The sequence below is a fragment of the Diabrotica undecimpunctata genome, chromosome 1 (genome assembly GCF_040954645.1).
Source record: "Diabrotica undecimpunctata isolate CICGRU chromosome 1, icDiaUnde3, whole genome shotgun sequence".
Classification (NCBI taxonomy): domain Eukaryota; kingdom Metazoa; phylum Arthropoda; class Insecta; order Coleoptera; family Chrysomelidae; genus Diabrotica; species Diabrotica undecimpunctata.
The window spans coordinates 138,834,979-138,855,981 of record NC_092803.1 but is presented as its reverse complement, the minus strand read 5'-3'; the positions used below and the strand labels follow the sequence as shown (position 1 = coordinate 138,855,981).

General features: G+C 30.6%; 1 protein-coding gene across 1 annotated transcript; it reads right to left on the bottom strand.

Moving 5' to 3' along the window:
* Nucleotides 1-3,422: 3,422 nt before the first annotated feature.
* On the bottom strand, nucleotides 3,423-4,073 carry LOC140435460 (uncharacterized). Its single transcript, XM_072524196.1, has one exon. The coding sequence runs from the start codon at nucleotides 4,071-4,073 to the stop codon at nucleotides 3,423-3,425; it is 651 nt and encodes a 216-aa protein (XP_072380297.1).
* Nucleotides 4,074-21,003: the final 16,930 nt, after the last annotated feature.

Sequence of the window (21,003 nt, the reverse complement as noted above, 5' to 3'; positions counted from 1 at the left end):
TCACAGATAACGGAATTGCACAAAATCTAAATATATAAAAAATAACGTTCAAAAATGTATAAAGTTTTTAGATAGGTATTATTTTTATCATTAACAACAAAAAACCGTATCTAATAAATTTAATAACCAGAGCTAGGGTTGAGCTAATATCCAAAATGTTTGAAGGATCTTTAAACCTAGGGTATTGGCACAGGGAACATTGGAATGCATATACTGTAATTTTATACTTCAATTACCTACTAAACACGAATTGTATTTTGTGTCAATAAGTTTAATAACAGGCAAACTACCAAAATTAAATTATTATTTATTACAGGAACAATAAATGTGAAAAACTAACATTATACTTTATCCTACGTATTATTAACTATAAAATATCCGGGACGAAAAACGCTTTTCAAAACGTGACAGTTACAATCCAATATCTCACTGTAGTGGTTTATTATAATAATTTAAAGTTATGTCTAGATTGATTATCTATCAATATTTTTGAATTGAAATATTTTCATAAATTACAATAAAACACAAATCAATGTGTGGTTACTTAATTGAGATTATGGAAAATTACAATAGTAATAGGAGAATTTTTAGGATTCATGTTTAAATAAATGTGACTGACTGATAGAGAATGTTCGATAATGTTTTAGTTTTTAGTATACTCAAAACTGGCGGTCTGTCCTGCTTTTAGCTGGTTTCATATAATATTTTAGTTGAACTGGCAACAGTGCCCTAGAAATTAGAATGACACATGTGACAAGACCAACGTACACAACTTAAAAAACACGGTTTTTGGTAATAAGAGTTGTACCAGTTTTTTATGACGCGAACGGTACAATGCGAAAACTTGTCTAGTGGACGATACAATATATGCGAAATCTGACGAAATTATTCCTCCGATTTCTAACATAAATAATTCGGACGAAAACGCATCTAAAGGACGACCGGCATTAACATCATCTATTTTCATTGATTAATGACATAAGGTTATATAGACAATTGAAACTTGTTTTGACGTAAGTGTCTATAATTAGATTAACATTACTTACATATTTTCTCCAATAAGTTTACTGGCTTTTTACTGCCGAAGTTCACACATTACTTAGTTTTTAACCAGTTTTACTTAATGAAACTGTGAAAAATACTTTAATCTTAATTAATGTTGAGTATTTTTTGAAAGAGTTCTAATTATATGTATTCTGACTTTGACATTCATTTGACAATATTATATTACTTGTGAATTATTAATAGTAATACCACTAGTGATTTAATTTTCGCGATAAGTCTGTCGATTTACTTCTAAACGAAACTGAGTTGCTTGAAAACACCACGAGTCCGTAGGACGAGTGGTGTTTTCTTTAAGAAACTCAGTTAAGTTTAAAAATAAAAGACAGAATTATAAGCTAAATAAAATCATGAGTGGTATTTTATTAGACTATTTCATGAACAAAGTGATAGGTCAAAAATTCAGTAGAATGAGAGGAAGGAATTTAGTAATAATACATTTGATCTAGGTAACCCAAATCTACCCAATTTTTGAATAATTCACAATTAGTCATAATCATGAAATATTTATTATAACTATAAATAATTTATTATAATAATTTTTTACCTATAACAATAAATAATTTGTACACGAAAAAAATACATTATTCTCGACATTATTACAGTCTTTTAGAATGAATGAAGACTAGCATCGTTGTTATTTTCTGCATCTAATTTGTAGTTGCGATCCACACAGAACATCATAAATTGTCTCCATATATAAGATTTAGATTTTCTTGTGTTACTCGGTATATTTTCTTCAATGTTTTGGTTTATAACTTCGTTTGAAGTACCACTGAAACGACTCATTTTGACGTATACAGCTACAATAATTTTTTTGGCAAACGTCAAACTTTGCTTTGCGATCGGTATCCATGGTTACGTCGTTGAAAACACGAAGCTGATAGACCAATCAGAATTGAAAGACAGTTGGTGTTTTCGCGATAACACAAGCTGTCTTTGGTTTGTGATTGGTCAGATTATGTGAAAATTTTAAGATGACTGAAATAGTCGTTGTGAATATAATAATGACACAAAATTATCATTATTTTCCAACAGCGTACACATTTATGTGACGTTGTAAATTCTGTTTTAAAATAAAACAACGTAAAAGCTTCATAATTTTCATGATTTAAAATATAATTTTATTATAAAAGCTAATGTACTTTAAGGGTATTTTATAAACAAACAATAGATAAAATAAAATAATATATTTGATTTTAAAAGATATAGAAAATAATTAATTTATTAGGTATATAAAACAGTAATTTTATGTTATATAGTTCATTTTATAGTTTTTATTACTTATTTATTTACTGTTATTTTATAAAAATAGACCACAAAAAAAAGAGCCAAAAGATTATTGCCAATACAAAAAACGAACGAAAGCTTAATGAAAAAGTTCGAAGACAGTCAAAAGTTTAATAAAATCCTTGCCAACTTTTTATAAAAAGAAAAAAAAAACATATGGGATAATACAGGATTAAGAAGAGCCATAGTCAGTAAATTACCAGGAAATTGCTACATTCATTAAACATGAAAATTCAGAACAGAATGATATCAAGATAAATTGGCAACAGAAATGGCACGTGTAGTACAGAGTTTAGCAGAGTAAACTAGCCGATTTGAAGACCTCTACCAAGAATATATTCTTCTATAAAACTACAACAAAGGTCCACTCAATTAGTCTCCGGCAAATTACACTTTATATTTTAAAGTTGATTAAGCATTCTTAAGCCTTGGTAAACATATCCTTATAGAGCAAAAATTGTTTACTCCAATATTGGTACAATAAATGGCATTAAATATGTAATATAACAAATGTAGAAGGCATAAGGTTTTAAGCTAACAAAGTAGTGAAATCATCTGTCTTGTATCGAAATTTATGATGCATGCAGAACGTAAAGATAGTCCACTTTCTTTGAGAAAAATACAGAAAAGGGTTGCAAAAGCAGTTGATATAAGCCAGTGCATGGTTAAATATATTGTTAACCCTACGTTAGGCGCGTGGTATTTTGTAGGGCCTTGGGCGCGTGGTCTACATATGTAGACCATTTTCTTTTATTATTAATTGACATCTGATGTGATAAATTTTTAAAGGGATATTAAAAATAAATTTTTTTATACATATATTTTAACATAAAATTCATTTTAATTAATATACATATATCTGTGTGTAGTTATAAAAAAACGGAAAGCATGTTTTTCTACCTTTATTATTCTGGGATAAGTTTTGAACAACAACATAAAATTCTTAGTGCTTAAAATTAAACCAAATGTAATTTTCTGATACTAATACATACTAAGATTACCTAATATTACAAAATTGACAAAATAAATCATTTGAAAGTCATGAAAGTGAGCACAAAATAAGTATATATTTAGTCGGTCAAACAGCTAGTGCACATATCTGCCATGTGTTGTTTGCATGCGTAATGGTTGCATTTTACACAAGCTTTTGTAGATTTGTTGCAATCTCGATTGCAACAAATCGAGTGGAGCTTCGGTGGAGCAGGCGGGGCTTCAATTCCAAGAAGACCACGGGCGCGTCTTCTTAGTTCTACTGGCACGTAGGTGTTAGTTGACCTCGCCTCTATCTGAGACTTGATCAATTTCCAAGCAAATTGCTCAATAAACTCACTTCTCTTGACTTTGGTTTCAAAGGGATGATTTCCTTTATATACGCAAAGAGCGTTTATACCCGATATATTCAAAAGGTCGCAAAATATTACCATTGGCCAACGACACGTGTTTCTTGCAACATTGTAGTTTACACATAACTGATCGACACAATCTACACCAATTTTAGTTTTGTTATATCGGGTGACGATATCAGGTTTTTTGGAATCCCCTGTTTTTGGATCAATGGCATTATTGTGGTGCATTGAAGATACCAAAATAACAGACTTGTTTCTTTTGGGACAATAAGACACCAACGTCATATCCTCCTGAAAACCAAAGATAGAGGTTTGCTCTTCTCTTTTTTTATTAGGCAAGAACTCAGTGGGGATCTCACGCTTATTCTTGCGCATTTTACCGAGATAAGTTAATTTTTTTTATGTAGCAATTTTCCGGTCAATGGAATATTGGTGAACCAATTATCGCCTGTAATATTACGATGAGTTCCCTCTATTGGCTGCACCAATCGTGGTACAATATCTTCAGCAGTATTTCTAACCTTATACGGGCCATCAGGTTGAGTTGCGACATATGTTTCGAGATTGAAAGTGTAAAAGGTTTTTGCATCAACCAGCGCAAACATCTTTATCCCATACTTCGCTGGTTTATTGGGTATATATTGCTTGAATGAGCAGCGTCCTCTAAAAGCCAATAATTGCTCGTTAACAGTCAAATACGTACTAGGGATGAAATTATTTTGAAAATTAGCCAAGAAAATTTCGAAAACAGTTCTAATGGGTGCTAATTTGTCTAATTTCCTTCTTTTTGTTCGTGTATTAATATCATCAAATCTTAAACAACGGAGTAGAAATCTAAACCGTTTTTCGCTCATAGCGAGGTAACATGATTCGACTCCATTGCCTTTGGAATTTGGAGGGCATCACGTTTTGGGCCAGGTAAGTATGTTAGAAGATTATAAGAACGCGTTCGCACTTGTACATTACCACAATCCTTTCTCCACTTTGTCGTCATATCCTTACCTTTGTAAAATTTGCCATCACCAATTTGTTTATCGTCGCTTTGTGATTCATCTTAATCTGATGTGAGTTCTAGTTCTGAGTCAGTCTCATGATCACTTCTTTCCACTATATTTTAATTTTTTTCTTCTTTATCTTCCTCATTTTCATCTACTGGGCTCTCGTCCCCACTTGACTCCTCTTCAAACCATCTTAACCATACAGTTAGGTCTGTACTACTCTGTGTACGCCTTTTTTTTTAGAGTCAGACATGTTTCTCTGAAATAAAGAAGAAAAATACTATAAAATTATGAATCAAAATAATGCATTCATTTGTGAAAAATACAAAATTGAATATTTGAAAAATATGAATACATTTCTAAGAAGTACAATTCAAAAAAAAACAACACTTACCTAATTTATGACAAGTTTATTATATAAAAACAGTACGTAGGTACTCGAAAAATAATTTCACACTGTTAGGCGCATGGTCTACAATCGTAGACCAATCGTGTTTACACGTGTTTAAAAATTAGCACTTCACTAGCTCGCTGCAACGGACATACTGAACTTATAGATTACGGTGTTATTCATAGCTCCTGAACGGCACAGCCTCATAGTATATACCAACTCAAGACAATCGTCGTTCAAACAGATGTGGTCTACAGTCGTAGACCACGCGCCTAACGTAGGGTTAAATAAAGAAATAATATTACATAAGAATGATAATCCGAAAATATATTGAAAAGGTACTTATTTGGCTAAATGTATTAAGTATATCCAAAGCCAATAAAAAAGAAAATTTTTTGAGATACAAAGAGGGGTCAATGGGGAATAAAAATTTTCCAGGTAATACTTTTTATGTTCTCAACTATTTGTACTATTCTGTACTTTCATTATATTAAAATTAAATATCCAACACATTTATAAGTTTTTCTTTCACTTAACCCAGATAACTAAAATAGCAAAAGGATCGAATTCTGAGAGAGTTTCCGAAAATATCTCACTTTGTGAAGATGGATAGACGGATACCACGATTTTTGATCTGATTATCACTTGAAATACTCTGAATTCTATGATTTGTAATAAATTTTTATATAAAATTATTTGTCTTTCATGTATGTCGTATTTTAAAAAAGCACAAACAAATTTAAATGGATTGAAAAGGAAGTTAGAAATGTAAATCCAAAAATTATTGAAAGTAATAAAAAGTATACAAAGGCAATCCTAGAATAATTCCATATGAAAGGTGAAATAATAGTTTTAATACTTCAAAGAGACCAAAGAAATACAGAGAAAAAACTGTCAAATCCAAATACAGTTTAGAAGCATTATTAGAGAAATATATACAAATATTAAACTTCAAGGAAAGAAAAATACAAATGAAAAAAATCACAGAAAAAGAAACACACGCACACGGAAAAGTCTCAAAATCGTAAACAAAATTTCAACTTTTCCTCCCTTTTGATGGACATCTACCATTTCAGCAGTATGCTTTGTACTCACCATAAGCAGTTTGCATTTGTCCTTTCACTTGGTTACTACTATAATACCTGTGTTACTCTCTATCCCAATAATATCCCCTTTCTTTAACTTTGTATCTGTCCCTCCTTTGGGTTTTGTGTTTTGCTTTAAAGATTCCACCAACTTTGTATTTTCGTTTAGCAATTTATGTGATAACCTGACGCTAGTATATAATGTCTTAAAAGGTATTGGCTAAATGAAATACAACACTATACAAAACTAACATATTTTCAGAATTATCATTAACACAATAAGTTTATAGATCATACGTATAATCTTCATCCAAACAGAGTTTGTATATCTTTACCCTGAACGTATGTCTCTTGTTTTTGAAATCCTGCTTAAATTACAGTCAGCCCTTAAACGAAACTACAGTTAACTCAGATTCTTCCTCCAGCAGTACCACTTTTGAAAATTTGATGCCAGCTTCTTCAATAGGGGTGAGCTTATACAGTCGAAGTTCTTTGTCAATAAATATAAATGGGCAAGTAACTTTAGACACTTTACTTTGTTTTCGTATAATGTATTTTTTGATAAATAATACAAACACAACTTTGGCAATCTTTACAATCCTATCCAGACAAGAATGGCCAAAAAGGTCGTTATTTCTTCGATATTTGTCAACCCACTTATGAATTCTAGCTTTTAGACCGTGACCGCCTCTATTCAACTTTTGATATGCATATCGATTGTTTTCTTGCAGAATCTACTCAATTAAATCGTCATTTACAAATAGTTAAAAATAGTCGAGGGGTTTTTTATCCTACAACTCAAAAACCTCAGCTTTAACAAAGAGGCTTAAACACTAAACCTAGAAAGGTAGACGGTTCTCCCCACTTCCACCTTCGACCTCTGACATCACCGCCCTCCGGTCATGCCGACACGTCATTGGCCGCCGCACGATATACCACCGCAGCCCTCGCGGCTTTTTTTTTATTTTTTAATTTAATTTTTTACGACGTTTTATGCGTCTTTCGACGTTTTTTTACGTTTTATGCGTCGTTCGACGTTTTTTACGAGGTTTAAAGTAAACGTCATATACAATGTCTCATTAAATGTCGAAAGACGCAAAAAACGTGCAAAAAAAGTCGAACGACGCATAAAACGTCGAACATTGCCTTAAACGTCGTAAAAAATGATGCTGCGAGAGTTGCGGTGGTGTATCGCGCGACAGCCAATGACGTGTCGGCATGGCCTTACGGCACTGACGTCAGAGGTCAAACGTTAAAGTGAGGTGAACCGTCTACCTTTCTACTACTAAGTGTAATATTTCTTAAGTTCTGACCACCTACATTTTTTCATATGAAGGGTGTGTTATGATTAATCCCAATGTCATCGTCTTCTGAAAAACTTTCATCATCTGGCTGTCGATATTGGAAAATAACCTTTTCAATGGTATCGTCTACTGTTTTTGAGTTTTGTAATGTTAAAGCTAAATTTTATAAATTAATTTACATTTTTAGTCCTTTGCTTTTCTGAACACTTTCATTTGACAAAAAACTACTTATTTCATCATAACTACCTAATTCAAAATGTGTTTCCTGAAAACTGGCATCACCGTCTTAGTCTCAAAAAACTCTTCCGCTTTTGCAAATACTTCTGCTTGTATTTATAGTTTTTATATAACGTATTGGGAACTGATAGGACACACGTGTGCACACGTGCTTCTCAATTAAATTCCAAAAAAAGATAAAAATTTAAGATTTTGTACTTGAAAGATAGTAAGATGTACAGTAAGATTATATAAGAAACTAATTCTGTAAACGTGTTTAATATTGGGCCCACTTAGCTATTTTTTACTATGCATTGTGGCGTTTAACGTTTTAAAATTTTGTTTCCGTATTGGGAGACAAAAAAAACAAAAAAATGTCAATTACCAATAAAATAAAATTCACAGCTACAAGCGTAAAACGCGTCAAAAATATTAATGATATAATTAACTTTTTACCCCCAATCTGCGGATCCTAATACAGACCAAATTTTACCATCTGCTTGCACACTTTGTGAGGGACAACGTCAAAATATAAATAAATTTGGTCGATGCGGGAGTACATAAATTACAGAACCGCCAATTTAAATCAAAAGCGAAAGTATTTTTAGAAGTATATTCGAGCCTTTATAAACGGAAATAACTCGTATATTTTTTAACTCAGCTTTCTACGCAGTTCAAACCCTAAAATCACAATATTAAAAATTCTATTTAGAACCAAACGGCCCAGTTTATTCTAGTGGATTGTGTTTTAAAATAAATGTGGCCTGAACAATGTCGTTTAGAATTTATAATTTTTGTGTAAATGTGCTTTGTTTTTTTTTAAAGCATATCAAGTTTATTTTTATGGCGGTGATTTTGGTCAAAAACTATTTTATGGAATGCTTCAGTCGAGAAATTTTAAATTTATTTTGTGGATTAATCCTTTGGATTTTCGGTTGAATATATACCTGAAACAAACAGACTATTGGGTTGTATGATTTAATAAATGTTTTTATACCTGGTAAATACCCGTTTTGTCATAAATACAAAAAAATTACACATAATACATAGAATAATCTAAAAAACATTCATTACTGTTCTTCCAAGATAAATTATAAACTTGGTTTGATTTTAACAAATATTTTATGAGAAAATCAAGTAAACATTGTGGATAATACCAGGAAGCCACAATTTAATATTAAATATTAGTTTTACTAATATTTGTAGAACATATGTAGACATATATGTAGAAATCCAAAGCCAGTGTCAATATTAATTTTCAGAATGCATGATTTTTTGAAAAAAAAAAAAACGTAAGTTAGCTTTGGACTAAATTAAGTGCAAATTTGGACGAGCAATTCGGATAAGCTCCAACGCTTTTCAATCTTCTTAACTATACATATAATTAAACGGTTTACGGTGAGTAGAAATATTATACTTACAAACAAATCTACCAATTGGTAGCGTACGCAGATGATATCAACATACTGAGCGGAACAAAAGATGCAGCGTGAGAAATTTACATTGAATTTAAACAAATTACAGTTGCAGAGTGAGCAATAAATGCAAATAATACATAATTACTGATACAATAAAATAATATAAACAAGCGCAACAACAACACTCTATAGATGATATAGAAAAGGTAATTAGACTCAATAAATTCTATTTTGTCATTAAACATATATTCAAATCGCGAGATTTACACCGGCAAATAAAACTAATAAAAAAAGGCCTATAGTAAGTTATGGGTCAAAACACAAAAAACTGCTAATGCGATCATAAAACTTGTTTAATATACAGTGATGAGTGTCTTACCACCCGGCAAAATAGCGGAAAGGATAGAAGATAGATTAAGTTGTGAGATAGTACGAGATAAACTAGTTTTAGACGTGGCTATTTGACTTCAGTCATAATTATACGGATGACCTCGAAAATATTTTATTTTAAATAATTTCTGATGTTAGAATAAATGATTGAATAAATTAAGATATATTATAGTAACAAACATTAATTAGTAGCGATTTTAAATTATAAATCTTTAAGTTAGTTAATAATAAAAATAACTCAACTGAAATATTTGACTAAACTAAAGGTAGGTATGTTCTATCGGAAAACAATAATTATTGTGTGTGGAATTGGCGTAATAGTTAGAGACGTGGTCTATTGACAAGAAGGTTGGGGTTCAATTCACATCTTCTTCTTAAAGTGCCTATCCGTTCCGGATGTTGGCGATCATCACGGCTATCTTTACTTTGTTTATTGCAGCGCGGAACAGTTCAGTGGTAGTCGTGTTATACCACTTTCGTAAATTTTGAAGCCAGGAAATGCGTCTTCTTCCCGGTCCTCTCTTACCATTTACTTTACCTTGGAGAATCAGCTGGAGAAGGCCGTAACGTTCTTGATTTCTCATTACATGTCCTAGATATTCCAACTTTTTAGTTTTGACGGTCATGAGAATTTCACATTCTTTCCCCATTCTACGCAGGACCTCCACATTAGTAACTCTGTCAACCCAGGATATACGTAAGATGCGCCTATAACACCACATTTCGAAAACACCACATTTCGAAAGCTCACATCAAAGATAAAATTTTTGTTTTATTCAATCAAAAAATAATAAAAAATGTGATACATATTAGGTAACAAGTTTTCGAAAAACTGATTATTTACAATTTATTCTTATTCCAATGTTATAAAATAGAATTACAAAATAATTTAAATTCAATTCCAGTTTTACAGTCTTTAGTTGTAAATGCAAAATAATCCGGCGAATCTTAGTGTTAATATCAATTCCTCTATACAGGTAGATTAACAGTTCTCTGTCCTCTGTACAGTTTATTTTTGTAGAATTTTTACTTATTTAAACATTCTTTAAACGTTCTTTTAATTTTGAAGAATTTTTATTTTCGAAGTACAACGATACTGTTTTTTCAATAAGATATTTATGTTTAACTTTAAAAACTTCTAATACTAGTAACTAGTGACATAAAGATGTAGTGATTCAAAGCAAAACGATCTCTGCATAATTTCAAATTATTTAAAAAAAAAAAGAAAACCACAATGTGGGTTTTGAACTCTAATCGTCTGCGAAGTCTGTGTCGCAGTGTCGAATTCTTACCACTAAGCCACGAAGGATTGATAATTATTCTGTGACAAGAGTTTATAAAACTCCTCAAATCATAGTAGAAATTATTCTTGGTTAATAATTAAAAACTTTAGATTAAATAATCACTATTAATTAAATTATTTTATTCATATTTTTGCTTTATTGTGGTCAATCAGTTTTTACTTTATGCCAAATTAAAAATGGAAATACGTCACACAAACGACGTTACACATAATAATTATGACCGAGGTGATTTAGCTCGAAGCTAATGTCTAAAGGTGTGAGACTATCGATAGTGGTAATGTAATGTAATGTAAATTATAGGTTTCTATCGATTATTTCCCACCTCTACGAGTTTCATCTCTTTTTATTTCACAAGGTAACTATGTTTTCTATCTCTTACGTTAAAAAGCCGGGTGGTAAGACACTCATCACTGTATAATAAATATATAAAAAATATAGTAAACCAACTTCTAAAAACTTCTCACAGAGTGATTGACCTTGTTTGGAACTAAGATAGCAACACCATAGCGATGATTGACCTTGTTGTTACCTCAATAATACATGGTTCCATTATTTGTAATTTGTTTGCCTGAACCTGGCCACTGTACGTCACTTATACCTAAAACATCAATTTGAAAATTTTCCATTTCAAGCAGTACGTTCGCTAATTTACAACTTGCGTATAGACTTCTGACATTCCAGGTTGCTATTTTCAATGTCTTAAGTGCACAGGGATTTCTTTGGTTTACGACCTGGGAGGCCCTGCGATCTACAGTTATTCCTTCCCTACCGGATGTTGGATTCCGTGCTCCATAATCAGTAAGTTTGTTTACTCTACTTGTCATTTGCCATTTATGACTTTACTAGAGGTGCTCTATGAGTCTTTAGTGCAGTGGTTCCCCGTTGCCTTCTGCATCTTTACGCCGTTGACCTATTTTTTGATTATTCCGCCTTTAGGACCAGTTTCCCAACCCTTGGATAAAAGAGTGCCCTTTCACTTATTAACTCATCCGCCCGCAGCCGTTGGTCATAAGTGGGGGATTGCTTATACCGGCAATCATTCGGTGGATTACCTGTTGGTCCACGGGAGGTATTTTATTTCCCTTCTACCCACCGGTAAACCGGGTTGGGCATTCCCCTATCCGCCACCTGGGGACGCGCTCTCTAGAGGTTACAGGTTTTCCCGAGAGATAACTTTATGTAGGGCCTCCTAAACAATGTGCTTTATAAAACGAAACCTGAAAATTTTAAGGAATTAAAAAAATCGAACAGAAATAAACAATATTTTTTAAGTAACCAAGGTTCAAAAAGAATTTATACATTGGGTTATTCTCAAATACAACAAGGGTTACAGTTCGAAAATTTACGATAAAGTTATGTATCAATTACTGGATTACTTTCAAATTCTTATATTAATAATAATTATAAATCAATAAAATTTATTTTCAAATCGCATGTGTTTGAAATTATGTCCGTTAGAGCATAATTATCATACCTTTTTGCCATTAGCTTATTTTTATCGATCTAAAAACGTCAAAACATACAGAGTGTGACATTTAAAAAATGCCGATGACGCTATCACCCCGTGTAATCAAATTTTATTGTAGATTAAAATTAAAAATTGAGGAATTTCAGATTTTTTTAAAAAGGATTCGCAAAGGAAGAATATCCTGGTTCAAGAACCTCAGAACATGGTTCAACACATCATCTTGCAGCTTTTCCGCACTGGTGGAGACAAGATAAAGTTTTCAATGATCGTCGTTAACATTTCTTACGAATAGGCATATAAAGAAGCAGAAGATCTTATATACAGTCATTTGGAATCCTGGTGAGAAGATTGTACAGATAAAATCTAATAACCTTGTGTTAAACTCTTTCAAGGGCAAGGTAACTATTCATATTATAAGGGACCCGCACCATTAATTCATATGTATATATTTAGTTAAAGGTAACTTTACAATGTAATAGATAATTAATATGACTGACAGTCTAGAGTTAAGAATAGCTATATTTTCACTAGCTTATTACCCAACAGCGGCATTATTCTAACCATACATACGAGAGGATCTATCAGGTCAAAAGAATCCGTTAAAATCTACTTTTACTTACATGCTATTGGCTTATTAAAACAATTAGACTCATCCAGAATCGAGGCGAGCTACCTTTTTTGACTGCTCGGTTTAGTTTTTTTACTTTCTGCTCTAAGAGCAAATCACTCTTTTTTAATTAAATGAAATTTAGTTAATATTGACCCATTATGTTTGATAAAGTTTTAAACTTTTTTTTTACTGATTAATAGTATATTTATTACAAATTTCAGAAAATATTTGCTGTCATAAATTTCCACAAAATAAAGAACATTCTTTCTCATAAAATATTTTTATATTTCTTTGCTAATACCGGAGAAAATTTTTGCCCTCCAAAGAATTTGTCAATAAGGTGCAATAAGGTATCAGGGATATTTCACTTATGACGTTTTAATAACAGCGATTACGTGACCTAAAACAGTGGATCTTTATAATTTTTATACATGTTCTACATAAAAACTCCAATTATTTTTCTAGATTTTATGGTTTGTAATTTATTTTTGGTAAACTATCTTTTTTTTTAATAATAAAACTCTGCTTGTAACGATGATCTAGAAGAGCGTTATATTTTATTATTTATAATATCTCGGTGTTTTCCATCATCGTGCCATGCTTCGATATTCACATGATAAAACAATATTTCATCATAGTTTTTAAACACTTAATTTACTATTTGTTCAAAATTAATTCTCTTCAAGTTTTGACGGCTGGTTATAACATATCAAAGGGCATCGAAGATAACCTTAATACTTATTTGTAACAAATTTATTTAAATTAACAAAATTGCTGTTATAATTTCTTCGTCTTTGAAATTAAATTTTTTTTTATCTTACCTCACTCTTTGATGCTTAGCCGTTGTCTGCCACATTATCTTTCTCTCATTCTTAAGATTTTTTGATACCAACCTGCTTAAAGTCCTTTTCTTATAGTCAATACCAAATGTGACCTTTTTATGATCTCTGGAATTTCAGTTTACAGGAGCAAAACCTTTTATCCCCTTGATTTGGTGATATGCTTTAGTTGATTTGATATAGCCATCTTAATTGGGACTTGGCTTGCTCCAGGATTCTTCTTCATGCTGATCTGTTTCGTTCTTTATTTCTTAATTTTTTTTATTTTTAAGGTTATTATATCATTTTCTATTTGTCCTATGTACTTTAGCTTCGGTCTTTCTCGTGTTCTTTTTTCTACTGGTACTTGTTTGCCTATTTTGTTTAGTATTTTGCTATCTTCTGTCCTTTTTACATGTCCTTTCCAACGCAGCTTTCCTACTTTAATAAATGTTCCAATTTTCGGATTCTGGTATATTTTTGTACAGCTTAAAGTTGTATCTTCTTCGGCAAATTCCATTTTATTTAGCACCTTTGTATATGTGTCGCAAGATTTTTTTTTCAAAAGGTGGCTAATAATATTTCCTCACGTTTAGAAGGTGCCAAGAATTGTGAACCATATGTAAGAACCGATATTATTATTATTGTTTTGTATATTTGGCGTTTTTTTTTGTATTAACTGCATCAATTGCTAAGGGTTATTAGCGGAAGAACAAAATACAATAATTGCAATATAAAATTAAAAACTAAATTACAATTTAATTTGCGCTAATGTTAATTAATAAATTTAAGATATAGAATAATAAGATCTATGAAACATAAAGCTAATTTATAATTTCTTCTGCTCTGTTGTAGCTGTTTTGTACCAAAATAATCCTTAATGAGTTTTTACAGCGCTGTGTTTAAAAACTATTTTTATCGCCCTGAATACGTCAAGTATGTAGGACTTAAAAGTTCCTCTCTTGGTAATACATTAGTTCTGGTCCTAATTAACGCTTAAGCTCCTAGCTTTACATATATACATATATATATATATATATATATATATATATATATATATATATATATATATATATATATATATATATATGATTCTACAATTCTAAGTTACGGTAAGATCAATAATGTTTTAATAGATAATATATGGTAGCTAATTATAATTTATTCTCTTTCAGCCCCGAACAAGCCAAATTAATTCTCTTTGGCGAAAACGTTCGGCGAAACAATTGATACTCATTAGAATCTTTCTTGTAGATTTCCCCAATATTTAAGAGTTTACTATATATATAGATATATATATATATATATATATATATATATATATATATATATATATATATATATCTATATATATATATATATATATATATATATATATATATATATATATCATCATCATCATCATGTGCAGCTTTATCAACCGTTTCCAATTACGGTGCAGCCTCCCTTATTTCAATATTATTCTATATTCGACGATGTTTAAGTTATACGTTGTTCTAATAATTTGCGCTCATTTGCGCCCATATTTTTCTATCTTGTGCTATTCGAGACCACGTTGTTCCTGTTAATTTTCTAATATCATAATCCCATCTGAGATTTGGGCGCCTCTTTGGTCTCTTAGCGTTCCTGGGGTCCCACATAGTTGTTCTAGCCATCTGTTATCTGTTCTTCTTGCCATATATCCATATATATATATATATATATATATATATATATATATATATATATATATATATATATATATATATATATATATATATATATGACGCAGAAACCGCTAAAATCTTCAGCCTAAAATTCGACAAGTGATTCTAATTTTAACTAGATGGCGATGCATGACCTTGAAGGGACACTTTCTTACTAGTTTTCTGCGGTTGGTTCGAGGATTTGATCTAACGAGGTTTATTTAGCTGAGTGTTTGATGTGACGGTATTTATTATTTATGGCAAAAATGGATCTCAAGATTACATAACTACATATATTTTTACTATTTTCGTGATATTTTGTTTAAAGTGTTTACAATTGAGCCTAAATTTTATATTTGGTGTTAATACTTTAAATAGTGAACCCCTGAGTTTAATGTGCTTACAGGCGAGGAGTCTGGTGATGAAGAAGATAATGGTTTAAAGACTTGACACCTGTTAAACTTGTTTTACGAAATAGTGAAAGATATTTCAAAATATGTAATATTATTGACAAGGCTGGGTTTTCCAGATCATCAGCAAAAGCAAGTGAAAGAAAAGTTGAAGTTTATCTGTACCAATCGTAATTTGATAAGTCAAAACGTAGATTTTCCTTGTAATAATTTTTTATATTTCTCTAACCATTCCCCAGTTAAAATTTTTGAAAACTTTTGGGATAAAAATATAATTTCCCATATTACAGATGAGGCTAGCAAGTATGCCATTTTTAGAAACGCTGAAGATATAAATTTTACTATTAAAGTGTGCTCTTGCTATTCTAATTTTCCGTGGATACAGCCACAAGCCCGCTAGAAAGCACTACTAGAACTTAAAACATGATATGGGCAATAAAATGGTAAAAAATTAATTGAAGAAAAATAGGTTCGAAGAAGTGTTGTAGTTTTTGCATTTTGCAGATAACACTAAACCAGATAAAAACGACTGGAAAATCCACACTTTGATGAAGAGTGTAGTAAAATACTGTCAAGGTATAGTATAGGTATATAGGTATATAGGCTATCGCTATCTACATTAAAGTGTTAGAAGAGAAATATCGGAGTCTCCTCGTTTTTCCATCTATGCACCATTGTTAAAAGAAATTATTACTTATTTCTTGTAATAAAGTAAGGAACTTAATAAACTAATAAATATATACATATGTATATACATAATGAGAAACCAAGAACGTTACGGCCTTCTCCAGCTGATTCTCCAAGGGAAAGTAAATGGTAAGAGAGGACCGGGAAGAAGACGCATTTCCTGGCTTCAAAATTTGCGAAAGTGGTATAACACGACTACCACTGAACTGTTCCGCGCTGCAATAAGCAAAGTGAAGATAGCCGTGATGATCGCCAACGTCCGGAACGGATAGGCACTTTAAGAAGAAGATATACATATATATATATATATATATATATATATTTATATATATATATATATAGGAACTTAATAAACGAATAAATATATACATATGTATATACATATATATATATATATATATTTATATATATATATATATAGGAACTTAATAAACGAATAAATATATACATATGTATATACATATATATATATATATATATATATATATATATATATATATATGTATATATATATATATATATATATATATATATATATATATATATATATATATATATATATAGGAAAACTCGAAGAGTGGTGGGTTTTTCCGTCAAACTGGAGAAATAAAAGACAAAGAAGGTGGCTACTTCATCTATTTATTGAAAACTTTTCGCTTCTTAATCAAGAAGCATCATCAGTTCATCTAAAAAGAACAATATGAAAAACCAAACATCCATAGAAAAGTTACTGTAAGTTGGTTACCTCAAAAAGATTATGATCTTTTTGGTTCTCTATAAATTAATGTTTTTAACTTAAGTTTTTTCACATATTTTTTATATACATGTACTATTACCACATGTCTTTTGCTATGCTAAGTTGAGTTAATTTGTAAACTGTATTCAGTTCAACTAATTGTCTATACAACATAATTTTTTATGTTCAGTATCATAAGCTTCTTTACACATTTTATATCTTTGACTGCTACATAATGCTTCAATTATTGCGGTACTTGAAGTGTGTAATACTTAAGTGTGTATGAAATACTTAAAGTGTGTAAGAAAGATCTGAGAAATAAGCAGAAAAGAGTACAAAGAAGACGTTGAAGTTGGAGGACTAGACTATGGGTGATGGAACGAATTGAGAAAGGGGCATTACAAACGTTGATGCTGGAAATGGCAACGGAAGTCCAGAAGCTTATAGAAATCATCTACGTATGTCCAAAAACCAATTTGAAGAACCATATTAGAAAGTTCAATTAAAAATTCAAAAACAAAATACCATTATGAGGGAAGCATTTTCAGTAAAATTGAAAATACAAATTAATTTGCGATATCTTGCAACGGGTGATTCTTTTGGAACATTGGAATAAAAGATTCTTAATTAGAATCTATGAAAATAAACAAAATAAAAAACACAAACATAATTCTGAGTGACCAACTTAAAACAAACAGTTCTCCCCTTCTCAACTTATTTCGTTAAAGACTTTAAACTGTAAACACATCCAAAAATAAATCACTTGAGAAAGGCACTCTGCCGAAACAGCAGTGGTAATAAAATATTATAAGTAATTAATTTTGTGGAAATTTTTTGTTTTTTTGTTATATTTAATAAAGTATATCTATGTGCTGGATAGGGGCTTCGAAAAAATGGACATGTGCTTCGAAGAAATGGTCTTGAAAAACTTACCATCCAGGGAAAAGTAGAAGGCAAAAGAAATAGAGGTAGATCTCCCACACGATACACGGACCATATTGTTCCTACCATTGGCGCTCCATTGTCAGAATGTGCTAGAATGGCAGAAGATAGAAAAACGTGGAGGAACATTGGGAAATTAAGCTAATAGCTTCATGATATCACGATACCTGCATCAGGTCTACGACTAAGAAAAAGAAGAAGAAGAATACCTATGTATAACTTAACAACGTAATAAAGCACGTATTTCACGTACGAAACATATTATAACACAAGTTAAAATGAAATAGACAGTTAAATCGAACACAATCAACAAAACTTGTATAGACGCGTCAATGTGGATGAATCATCCCAGTTGTACAACGAAGTTGAACAAAAGTAGAAATTGGCTCTACTTATTTCAACGTTCAATTTCGTTGAACGCTTTTATTGAATTGCAAAATACATGGTTCATTTTGGTTGAATCATCCACATTGTTCAACCGAATTGAATGGTGTATTTTCACTTTAACTCATTTCAACGTTCAATTTCGTTGAACGCTTTGATTGAATTGCAAAATACATGGTTCATTTTGAATGAATCATCCACATTGTTCAACCAAATTAAATGGTGTATTTCCCCTTTTTGTCGGTCTTAAAGTTTTCTGTTTAGTCCCTTTGATACGGTATGTTAGCAATTATTTTTTATATAGGACAGAGGACTGGCCTATCGCTAGAACCCTTCTCCTTTATTTGGGCTTGCCACCGACAAGAGTGACTGTTATGCTATTCAATCTACATAACAACCACTCCAGGCGAAGTTTGTATCCCATTGTTTAAATAAGATAAACATGAGTTTATATAATAAAAACTTTTATCTTTATTTACCAAGCTCAAAGATAATTCAATACATCAACGCTGAAATTTAATTTATTTAGTCTTATATTTAATTTTGAATTCCATTTATAATATAAAATCCAGTAGTTCAGGAAGTATTAGATATAACTGTTTAACTTGTAAATCGATATTTATAAAGTGTCTTTTATAACGTAGTTTTAAAGGACTATTTTCCTCTTTGTGGTGTCGGATAGAATTATACAACTTTTAGTGGTTTATCAAGGACTCGCCGAAACTGAAGTAGTTTTAAAATACTTGTTTGTTAACGAACGAAACTGGAAAAGTATAAAGGATTAAATTAAAATACCCAACGAGCTTTTCTTCGGTAATTGAATTTTTTATTCAAGTTATCACGTCCGTCTAGTTTATGCAAGTGGTCAGTTGGTCAATTAGCCGTAAACTAAGCTCCTATTACTTGTTTTTGTATAACAATATTTAACCACATACTTTTTTATACAGTATTATATAGGTGTGTATTTAACCGCATAAAAAATAACTAAAAAAATACAGACATTAAATAAAAAGTAAAAAACTAAAAGAATACCTATCAATAAAAGATTCGATTCTTAATGATTTTCAAAGTTTTAAAATCATAAATGTCATCCAATTATTCACAATATTGAATCGTCTGTTTATACTTTTTATACCAATATTGAATAATCTTACTTAGTTTATACAGGGTGGTCCTTAAGTAATTATACACAAAGAAACCATAGATTCTACACTTAAAAATATTGCGATTTAAGTCAAATTGCTTTAATAAAATGTTGATATTAAGAAAGATACAGTGTGTTAAAATGTAAATTAAAAAATTTAATTTTCACTATAACTTTTATGTTTGTAAACATTTATGTATAAAAATTCATAAGTGGGTACTATTGATCATCAGAAATTATAATCTGATGCATATTTTAATGTACCTGATAGAGGGCGCCACATATGCCACATATGTGGCATACATTTGCACTTAACTTTTTTGCTTTTTAAGTTACCTGTGGTTGTGGTAAAAAATATTAAAGATACTACCTTTTAGGTACTACCTTTTAGATACTAGATTTTACCAAAAAAAGGTATACTTGTTAATAACTTTAAAACTCACCAGTTTTCGAGATAATCGCATTTTACAAATCAACTACATAATTCAGATTTAACGCAATTACTCCAGGCACCGAAAGAAAATTAGACAAAAACATCAATACTTCTGAATTTTGGTATAAAATGCCTTCAATAAAGTTAATAGTTAACGAAATATTAAATAAAATAAATATATTAGCAGGATAGAATAGTAGGATTTGACAAAATAACAGAATAATTGGATTTTACATCAAACATTTTACGTTTTGTATTAAATTAAAGTCATAATAAAAATATTTTATTAATAAACCAAATTAAGAAATAGTTAAACTTAATAACATTAAACTTTTTGTCAAAGTAAGTGTTCGATATGTCCACCAATTTCTTTAATTCATTTTTTAATACATTCCATAAAAGATCGTCTCATATTAAATAGCACCATTGGTTCTAAAGAAACTGCTGCAGTATTTATAATAAGCATTAGAAGTATAATATTTAATAAACATAATATAATAATAAAGTATTCGTTTGGGAATTTTATGAACTAAATAATTATATTAATATCTCACCACATGACCAAGGAATACGACTACCACGAACAATCCAACGTTCAGGAAAGTTGTATTGAATTATGTTCTCACTGCTCTTTTCTCTATAATGTGGTGGTGTACCAATCAATAAAATAATTTTATAAAAAATGTAAATAAATCTCACCATTCAAATTACAAGGTAATTAGCATGTCCATAAAAAATAATTACAAATGGTACCAAACCATACGATATGCATTTTAAACATGAATTTTAAGTAAACGTATGGTTTGGAACAATTGGTAATTATTTTTTCGGACATGCGAATTACCTTGTAGAATAATTTGAATGGTGAGATTAATTTACATT

What these genes read in the sequence shown, in the direction of transcription:
- LOC140435460 (XM_072524196.1), bottom strand. Translation starts at nt 4,073, where the DNA reads ATGCGCAAGAATAAGCGTGAGATCCCCACTGAGTTCTTGCCTAATAAA.